Below are 10,150 nucleotides of genomic sequence, written 5' to 3'. Positions count from 1 at the left end.
ATTGCTAATATTGGTGAAGGAGACAAGGACAACATCATTTTCAAACATGTATAAACAAAGTTTATTTACTATTTTTGGCAACAGCCATAAAAAAACACATTTTTCATCCTTAAAAAAATATTTGCCCAAAATGGATATTTAAAAAAACACTCACACTCAACAGTGAAATTAGCAATGAATCAACAAACAGTATGCAAAACTGGGAATTATTTACAAAATTAACTCGCGTTGTCTCACTCTTCCTTCTCCTCGTCCTCAGATAACATCACAACCTCTTCAGTGTCATTGGTGTCCTCCTCTTCATCCTCCTCCATCATAGGCTCTTCTCCATCATCACTGTTGTCCACTTCCTGCTCTTCTTGGCTGCTCGTCACTGTAGCCACAGACAAAGGCTGCCAATAATCATATAGTTTACCCTACGGGAGGAAAATACACATTTGTAAATCAGAACTATACAATTGTTTGACTGTTAAACTGATCTTATTTCACATGACTTCTGGTTGTTTCTTTTAAAGAGGAAAACATTCATATAAGTCTGTAAAAGTCTACTGTACATGGAGAGGCCTGGTCCTCTGAAGGAGCATCTGCCACTTGGTGTAGATCCTGGCCACCAGGTCCTTCACCTGGAGGAAGAAGAGAAGGAGTTTTAATGATTGGGTTACTGCATCTTGAAACCAAGTCAACAATTAAAGTGTACCATTTCGTTAAACACATTTCCATGAATGTTCCTTTCTTTTAGCAAAAAATTACTTAAAATTGTATCCAAGAAATTAAAGTGTTCTTCAGTGAGGGCAAACATCTGCTAATGAGGTTATTAGGAAGGATTCATTTGGATTAATATTAGAATAGTGAAGTCTGGATGAAACAGCTTCAAATGTGATGACATGTCTACATGAGCAATTAAAAAATAGTCTCTTCACGCCATGGTCTTGCTTCTAACGAGTGGCTGTTCACTGACAGCTTTTACTTGAGATTGATCAAGAATAGTTTTTGTGATAAAGCTGAATTTGTCAGTGCTACCTCTGACATCTATTGCGTCTGAGAACGGGTTTTAACCTTTGACCTGACTAGCTTTGACAAACTGGTTAAACAAGGTAAACTGAGGCAGGTGGAACATCACCTAGGTCAACTTCAACCAGTCTTTAGGGATGCCACAAACACTCCTTTGAAGATTCCTAAAAGCAATGCCCACGGCTTGTTCATCGTCTTCTCCACACTAATTACAATGCAACATGTGTTAATAATATATACTTTCAGCTCCTGCCCCCTTTACTTTACAGTAAGTGTGTCTCTGCAGAAACCTCCGTTGGCGTCAACACGTCCTTTTGGAACAATAAAAAAAAAAAAAAAATCACAGATACAAACAATACCTGAAGTTCTTTTTAAAAAGCAAACTCACCTTGCTCCGGTAAAGACATTTCTCGTTCTCTCTGATGTCACACTTGATATGCGTTTCCAACTCAGTGCACAGAAACAGAAGCTGTTTCTAAGAGCCAGAAATAAAATACAAAAAGCTACATTAACACACCATGTGCAGAAATGTAAAACCTAATGATAAATCATCTGATTAATAACTAGTGGCCCTAAAAAACAATGGTAAATAACTTAAGTCATACCTTTTGATGAGCTAGGAAGAACTGAATATTGGAGGCTTCATCTGCCAAGATCAGAAGACTATAGCAGAGGTAGTAGGTCTGAGGATAATGGAAAGAAACTTTAAATCACAACAAATGTTGCAAATAATATTAAAAGACAAGAAAAACAAGACAAGAAAGATCCAAATGTAATGTTTAGGTTGATAGCATGTGCTCACCTGTTGATCTAGGGCTGCCATGTCATCTTCTTCTTCATCCCCCTGTCTCCTGCTGGAGGATTTCAGCATGCCTCGGAGAAGGGTGGAGGGTTGCATGCGGGGTAAGTAGTTCCTCAGGTCAGAGAGCTATGATAGAGAACATGGAGGAGAGAACTAAAGGTTACTGGAGATGTTTGAAACACTAGAGACAGTGATCTGGATTCATATTTTGGCTTCTGGAATCTAAAAGGACACTGTATGGATACCTGAAACTCCTTTGCTGTTGGTCTGTAGGTGCAACTTCCGTCCAACAGTTTAGAGATCATGGACAGGCTCAGATGTTGACGCAGTTGCCTACATAAACAAAATGGAAACTTTTACATATGCAATGCAATACAATACATCTTCAATACAATCAAATAGAAGAAAAAATACTCATTGTGTTAAAGAAATATATAGACTCACTTTCCACGTGCGTTGTCGGGCAGCAGTTTAACTAGGGCGCACATGTTGTGGTGGTCGTCTGTCAGATCAGTAAAAGCCAGACAGATTCTGGGCAGCTGACAAACATTTTAGATAAATAAATGTAAAATAAACCAAATGATCAAATGACATAATTTCTGTGTATTCATGAAACGTACAATAAATATATTAAACACTCCTTTTTTAGGAATGCATGTACTGACCATGGTGTCCCAGTCCCTGATGTTTTTGACAATATGGAACTGCAGGGGGCAAAGTTCCACATTGGACTCGAGGATGAGCCGAGGGTCCAAGCCCACCCTCCCAACCACAGTCAGCAGCAACAGCAGCTCATCGTCGCTGTATACCCGTGGACACAGACTCATGCAGTGCCACAGGTACTGCAGAACAGGGGAGAAACAACAGAGCAGTGAATGATCTAATTGGACAGGCTGTGCTTTCTCTGCCAAACTTGTTTTTAATCACAGACAACATCAAATTATCAGACATCTTCTGAGCCTCACCTTCAAGATGTTGTTGCAGTTGTGATCAGGGAAGTTGCTGTGTTCCTCGTTACTGGAGGGACTCTCACTTTTGATACAGATGTCCTCCCTACACAAACACACAGAAATTCAATCGCACCAAATAGAAAAACATTCAGCTCAGATTTATTTGTGTATTCATTTGGAACGCTACTTACAGCAAATCTCCCTCTGTGAATGGAGGCTGCAGATACTGAAGAGGGAAGAGAGCAACAAACGCAACCCCCATATTCATCAGGACCAGCACCACATCGGCCAGACTGGGAACCCACACTTCAAACTTCTGGTTTCCACTTTTCACTGAGGGAGAACACGCATAGAAGAAAAAACACATGTTAACTTTTTGCAATAGTAAGCAAGTACCAACAGCCTTGTGGGGGGACACTAACCTATCTGACAAGCAGCAGTCAGGGCAATGTCACGGAGGGTCTTTAGTATATTTTCGGATACCATCCTCTCCCTATGGACTGACATCATCTGATAGGATAAACAAAAAAAATACAATAGTTCAGACATTTGGACAGAAATCACTATTGACATGCTATTGTGAGTGTGGGGGGGGCTACCTTGAAAAGGAAACTGGTAACCTGAGATGGACAGGGTGAGCAACAGTCGTAAGCGTCCTGGAATAATTCAATGTTTAGATGCAATCTCAGTTGAACAGGGCTGGACCTAGGAAAGATATATGGAGAGAGAAAGATTGGAGGAATAAATATACAAGTAAAACTAAGCCTAGAACTTTGCTTGTGGTCCCCAATGTTCACTACATCCAACATCATGAAGGGGTGGATGATTTACCTTTCCACTGGTTTGGCTGAATGTAGTTTGTCCCGAGGACTCTCACTTTTGACATGAGTGAGATTGAAATGCACGCGTCATTTAAATCTGCAGGGTTCAATCCCTTTGAGAGTACTCATTTGCTTTTATCTGAGTAGATATTATCACAAGTCCACTTATTGGTCTTAGAGTTATGCAACAGGGAGGCTTTAGGAGTGTGCAATTATTACCTATTATCACATTTCATGGCAATTTATTATTTAGTCATTACGACATCTTGCTCTAAAACCTTTGTGTGAATGCATTTGTGCTGCCCCCAAATAGATGACTAAATGTTTGTTGGCTAAAAAATTCTTAATCGACACATTTGTATTCAGTCTATTAGACGGAGGAGAAAAAAGAGAAAAGAAAAGTGCATGTATGCATGCGTGTGCTTTGATGCGTCAGATGGAAAACCCCTCAGACTTCATTCAGAGCGGAGCCTGGTCCTTAAGTTAATTATGTCTGTGCATCCTTACCGTTTTATATGTAGAACGTCATGACATGATGTTATAATAACATAATAACTTTTTCAGCCTTTGAAACTGAAACCATTTTGGGAGAAAAATACCTAAATAATATCAATAATTATAAACGTGCGACGATTAGTCGACTAATCGCCTGAATTGACAACTATTGGTCAAGTAAAAACATCTTTAGTCGAGGGCAGCCTAATGCACACAATCACAACTCACCATAGAAGTGTTTTCTGTGCTGTCCCCTGAGGGTTGACCATGCATCGCCTCAGCTGCAGAGTCTCCTGGTTGAAGAACCGGCCAAACTTCTCCAGGATGAAGATCATTTTCCCGGGAGGCACTTCCCTGATGGCACTGGACATCAAAGAGTAGCGTTGCAGGAACTCCCTATAGAACAATGTATATAAAAATAAAGATTACAATTATTTGCTGTACACAGAATGTATCCCAGTGAAAACTGTTGATGTGTAAATGTGCTTGTGCATGCTTTACTGTTGCTCAGAGGAGATGGCCGCCTCACGGTTCTCCTCGGCCTTCTCATATTCAGCTATTCTAAACTGGTCTTCTTCACATTCGGTGAGAAGTTGTGTCCTAATCTCTTTTCCTCTGATGAAAAAAACAAATATGGGAATGTTAATTTCTCTCATGTGCAATTACTATAGCTCGAATTATAATGTAACGGGAGTGCCGTGTCTTCATATTCTACCTTTTTTTGGTGTTTATTTCATCCAGCATGTAGTCAAGGTTGTTGTTGTAGATGGCTGACGTTGTGTTGGCTGCTAATGGTTGCTATCGGAAACACAACAAACAGCATTTACAGATTTTTCAGGTCCTTGAGCCAAGCCACTGGATGTTCATACAAGCATAACTTTATCTACAATATAGACGAGTCATGCACAGCTTACTGTTTTTAACTTGCAGCTGTTATTCCCAGGTGTACTCGGCTCTGAGAAGGATCCCTTCTCTGGAGTATCGGGAGGCTTGGAGACCCGCTCAAATATATCCTGCAACGACAGCAGCTGCTCATCCTCACTGCTGTTAGAGCTCTCGGTAAGATCCACATTTAGTGCAAATCTCAGGCCTAGGTCCAGCTCCAAGTCTACGGGATCCTCTTTATTCACCGACTTTCTACGTCCTTCACTCGTGCACCTCTCCGGGTGTGAACGAGGCGTAGAAGTTGTGGTGCAAGTCTCTGAAGTGCTTGGTCTCACGTTGTGGGGGGCGAGAATTGTAAGTTTCCCATCAGATTTTAAACTCTCATCCTTAAGCTGCTTGCCTGAAGAAGCGATGGAGCTGTTTTTAGGTTCACAGGCTCTAAAGGAAATAGATTTCAGGTTTTCAAGGTTTATCCGCTTTAAAGTTACAGTTGGCATGGTTATGTATCGGTTATGTGATGAGGACAAGTTGGAGACTTTAGTGCCAACTGCAAGAGACGGAGCCGTTTTGCAACACAAAGTCCCAGTAGGAGGAGCACTGGAGCTGGTCACAGTGGTGGATGAACAACTTTTCTCCGTGGTGGTCGATTTGACCCGGTCTACCTTGGGCTTTGAAGTCTTTCCGTAGATCAAAGGATCAGGAGTGAAAAGCCTATCTATATCAGAAGGGATTGCAGAAGGTCTTCGTAGGCGGTTGGTTTTGTTCCGTTCTACTGTGCTTGAAATTGTTTGTGATGCTGGTTTGGAAGTGTTACACTCCGACTTTCCGCTATTTTCCACGGCATCACATTTGCTCAGGGTCTTGACCGGTAAGACTGAGGAACTACAGTGAGTATGAGCAGAGTGGGGACACCCTAACTGAACATACAAAGAGCCAACAGTGTTCTTCTGGGGAACCTCAGAGGATAACAAAGGGCTCGATTTATTGTTTTGGTCGTTTTCCTCGCTCCTTTTCTTTGCACTTTCTTCCTTCAACGGTGATCTTAACTCTACTATCAAGGATTGTTTTGGGTCGGATTTGATATAGGCTTGCTTGGCCCCCATTGGCGGTCGTCTCTGTGTAGAACTTTTGGGTGACAGGGATGCGCAGGAGGACTGGGCGGGTTTCAATGCTGGTTCTGCGCACGGATGGCTATCTGTGGTTTTGGGTGATAGTTCCAAGCCTGACGAGTGCCTCGCTGACGGCTCCGACAGCAGGGAAGTGCTGGCCCAGTTGCTAGGAGTGGGTGTTGGTGTCTGTACTTCGACAGAGTTTGTTGGCAGAAGACACGGTCTCTTAGCGCTGTCGCCACAGTCCTCAGCATCCCTGTGCCTCTTCTGAGATGAGCAATTCCAGTCCACTACAAGAAACAGAATTTTTTATTTTTTTTTTATATATATATATATATATATATATATATATATACATACTCCCAGACTTTAGGATGTCCAGGGTACACACACACTTTTGTTTAAAAAAAAATCTGTGTTTACTAATGTCTTACAACGTCATGGTTCAATCTGAATTATTCTATGCTACCATATACATGATTTCTGATAATTACCCATGTATTGCAATCTGTTACCAAATACAAGTTATAGCTTCTCCTGTTTATGTTTCCAGGTATTTAACATTAAGAGCACAAGTGTTTAGTAAGTACTTCCTGTGAATATATATGATAAGGAAAGAAGGAAAGGAAAGTGGAAACTCTGTCAACCATTATTGAACTATTGAACTAATGAACTATTAAACATTGCACCGCACTTTTTTGAGACTTGCTAGACTAGTGGACATGATTCACCTTACTGCAGTGCCAAAGATACAACATGCCTACAACATTAAAGCACACAGCCTTAGGAAGAATATACAAGTGTAAAATTGGCAGAATTACTGTGATAATGTTACCTGTTATTACGTTTCCCTTTGAAGGTGTTCTTTTATGTTGTTGGTTCTAAAAAAAGAAGAAGAAAGTGTGTCTTTGAAAAGAAGGGTTTTTTGAAGTGAAAAAAAGCCAAGCTCATCAAAGGCCAAGCTACACCATTTGTTAAATAGTAGAAAGAGACAATCAGTTATACAGATATCAAGAATAATTCATTTTACCTCACAAGGAAGAAGAGGGCTGTGGGGCTTCTGGCTGCTCCCATAATGCTCCGAGCCTATAATAGGCAGTGGGGAAACTTCTGGAATGTCGCTGGGGAATGATGGGGTAAAGGGTGGCTTTTGAAGCTCGATAGTGGGTATGGAACTCCTTACATCACTGGATGGAGCCTAACAGAAAATGTTTTAATGTAGTACAGGTCAAAAACAAGCACAATCTTAGGCTATGTCCACAATACAGGGCTTAAAGCTCAATCGCAATTTTTTTCACCAGAGTTGATCTTTCATTCTATACGGTTCACATTCATGTTTGAAGTGAGCGATATCTAACATCCTTGTGAACCAATCTATGCCCAGTATGTGGGAACAGTTTCTCCCAGACTTTAGGATGTCCAGGGATACATTCTGATATCAGTCAGTGCATCAAGGTGGTAGAATTCAAAAAGACAAGCTTTCAGGAAGCACCCAACAGTCAGGCTTCAGCGGTCCTATTGCCAGTGATTGGATACGTATTGCATTTATGACCACATGTGACAAGTGTTCAAGAAAAGGCATTGGGGGGAAAAAAAAAAGAAAAAAAGAAATTGGATTTCTGTTTTCAAAATATTTTTTTTTATAATGTTACGGTGGCTTTGGTTTACATTACCTTGTTTGATTCTTGGCTTTGTGCCGTCACATTTTGACTTCCTGAGTATGTCGCATTGATCGTGGATTCAGTCGCTTGATCTCTGCTGATGTGGGAAGGTGGTGGGTAGTTACTAAAATGTGTCATGAATTGAGGAGATGCAGGGTGAAAGACACTGGGAGATCTGGGAACTGGAGTAAAGCTTTGAGGTGGGCTGAATGGACTACACCCAGATGAGAAGAAAAACCCTGGAGGTGGATAGTTATGGTGATGATGAGGAGCTGGACTGCCTCTTGGCATGACTTGGAACCTACTCCCTGAAGAACCCATTTTAGGCGGGGTTCTTGGAACAAACCCTGACGAATAGAATGGTCTTGGAGGTGGATAAGGCGGCCATGGAGGCCATGGAGGACATGGTATCCAACGGTTCGGCAGTTCAGGACATTGGAATGGTAACATTCTAGTAGGGGGTGGTGGTGGTGAAGAAAACCGGTTAAGGAAATTAGATGGCTTCATTGGAGTGTCCTGATGAAAAGGTGCAAAATGGGGCAAGTGGGTGGTATTGCTGTAATGCGGGGTACTTCACTGAAACACAGAAGAAACAATATTGCATTATGGCGTTTTGTCTAAATATTGTGTGCCATTGAATGCTAAAGTCTGAACAGGTTGTCCTGTTTTTTTGAATCATTGTTATATTCAATCACATTATTAAAACCTGAGGGGAAATTAAAATCTTCACTCTGGTGTTATTTACAATTACACACATCGGCCCGAAATACACACATGCACCAACAGGACCTATGAAGTTATGTCGCTACCGTCACTACAGACTAAGCTACTGCTGCACAGTCACAGGCCACATTTTTCTTTGTCATGCTGCCTGATGCAAGGAGGTTCTTCTCACTACATTTTTAAAGCAGAAACAGTTTGATCACTTCTTAAAGCAACGCATGAGAATCTGTCTGAGAGCTGCATCTAGTTGCATTCACTGTTTGCCATGTCAACATTTCACACAGGCACATCCAAATGGATTTGCCTCAACCAAATCTACGGTCAAGCAAGATGCAAATAAAATTAACATGTTTCTAACAATTACCATGACAGACAACATATAACATCTAATCATATCCAACATGTTAATAACAAAGATGTTCATAGGATGTATACCAGCTCTATTAGAGCTTGTTTTTATTATTGTATTTCTAGGTCTACCCAGTCCAAACAACAACTTGATATGTTAGCTAACTAGGTTAAATATAATCTAATAATAAGTCATAAGTAATTGCTTACGAGACACCATCATTTACAGTAGGTAAAAGTACAACCATAAAAACAATAGTTTTAAGGCAAGTGTGTCAAATTAACTAATTATACAGTTTTTACCCGAGACAGCGACTGTTGACAGTGCTGGACGCGACAGTTTGACCCACCTGTATTCCTCGGGGGTAGTATAGTGAGAGCTCTCTAAAAAAAAAAAGTGGGAACCGCTCATATTTCTTAAATCAAAGTAAGTTTTCATCTCCATGACGACAATAGTGCAACTTGGCAATTTTGAAAGAAAACTGTAAAGTTCCGAAGCGCAGCACAAACGACACACCTAGCACAGCCAACACAAAGCAGACACCTAGTCAGTGTCTGCCAATCACATTGAGCTACGTTAGTGACAGCAGACATATTTTGCAGATATATGGGACGGAATGTAAATTGTTTCGCTTTTATTATTGATAAACACAACCACAAGCAATCACAAACAAATGGTTACTTTGAACCCCAGGGCTATCTATCGGTAGTGCTGATGTTAGCAACTATCAAAAGATAGGTAACGTTATCAAGGAAACGTTAACTGACTTGATGAACGTGTTCACGTTGTGTTAACAACATGGTAGTGTTTTGAGTTATTGTCAAGTATTTGAAGAATGTTTGTCCCGCCTTTAACAGTTACTTGCAGTAGCTTCATACGTTAAGAGTATGTATAAAATGTCTTACTGACAGTGCCTGGCTAACAAAATAAAATGTGATATTAGCAAGTCGTTGTTTCAGGAAGTGCACTGTTTAGCTAACTTGCTAACGCGCTTGCTACTTAGTATTGGAGTACAAATACATGGGTTTTCTTACCGAGTGTTTCCTGGGTTTTCTGAGTCTTTTCATATTTTAAGGATTAGTCCGGCTGTCTATTACCAATGACAGCCACAATAACCCACCCAGACGCAGAGCTACATTGCCAAAATCATCTGATCAATATGTTCATCTCCCGCTTGAAGCCAAATCAACCAATATGGTCTAGCTGCAGCCGCAGCTAGTACACGACACGCCCCCCTAACACGACACTACGGTGGCTGAGAGACATTGATACCGGACATGGCAGATTAAAAACGAATTGCAAATGTTATTGTAGCGTTTTAAGCAAATATTAGGACAATTAATT

General features: G+C 40.9%; 1 protein-coding gene across 2 annotated transcripts; it reads right to left on the bottom strand.

Annotated features, from left to right (window-relative positions):
* Window positions 1-37: 37 nt before the first annotated feature.
* slf2 (SMC5-SMC6 complex localization factor 2) lies at window positions 38-10,045 on the bottom strand. Of its 2 annotated transcripts, XM_034203831.1 has the most exons (20): window positions 9,841-10,030; window positions 7,747-8,310; window positions 7,104-7,271; window positions 6,909-6,954; window positions 4,994-6,363; window positions 4,795-4,877; window positions 4,581-4,694; window positions 4,308-4,475; window positions 3,363-3,468; window positions 3,186-3,273; window positions 2,955-3,096; window positions 2,779-2,866; window positions 2,479-2,655; window positions 2,258-2,352; window positions 2,059-2,146; window positions 1,814-1,939; window positions 1,617-1,694; window positions 1,400-1,486; window positions 555-623; window positions 38-416 (listed from the first exon to the last, which is right to left on the bottom strand). In XM_034203831.1, exons 2-20 carry the CDS (start codon window positions 8,239-8,241, stop codon window positions 234-236), a joined length of 3,771 nt encoding a protein of 1,256 aa, XP_034059722.1. In that variant the 5' UTR covers window positions 8,242-8,310; window positions 9,841-10,030; the 3' UTR covers window positions 38-233. The 2 variants fall into 2 exon arrangements, with proteins under 2 accessions (XP_034059722.1, XP_034059723.1); XM_034203832.1 differs by lacking the exon at window positions 7,747-8,310 and having other exon boundaries at window positions 9,841-10,045.
* Window positions 10,046-10,150: the final 105 nt, after the last annotated feature.

Source organism: Gymnodraco acuticeps, unplaced genomic scaffold, assembly GCF_902827175.1.
Source record: "Gymnodraco acuticeps unplaced genomic scaffold, fGymAcu1.1, whole genome shotgun sequence".
Taxonomy (NCBI): domain Eukaryota; kingdom Metazoa; phylum Chordata; class Actinopteri; order Perciformes; family Bathydraconidae; genus Gymnodraco; species Gymnodraco acuticeps.
This window is presented reverse-complemented; position numbering and strand designations above follow the sequence as displayed.

Excerpts from the sequence above, each read along its gene's own strand:
- slf2 (XM_034203831.1), bottom strand. The coding sequence starts at position 8,241 with ATGAAGCCATCTAATTTCCTTAACCGGTTTTCTTCACCACCACCACCC. Across the intron at positions 4,695-4,794 it reads GAAATAAACACCAAAAAAAG|AGGAAAAGAGATTAGGACAC; the intron begins GTAGAATATGAA and ends TTTTTTCATCAG. Across the intron at positions 2,867-2,954 it reads TTCACAGAGGGAGATTTGCT|GGAGGACATCTGTATCAAAA; the intron begins GTAAGTAGCGTT and ends GTGTTTGTGTAG.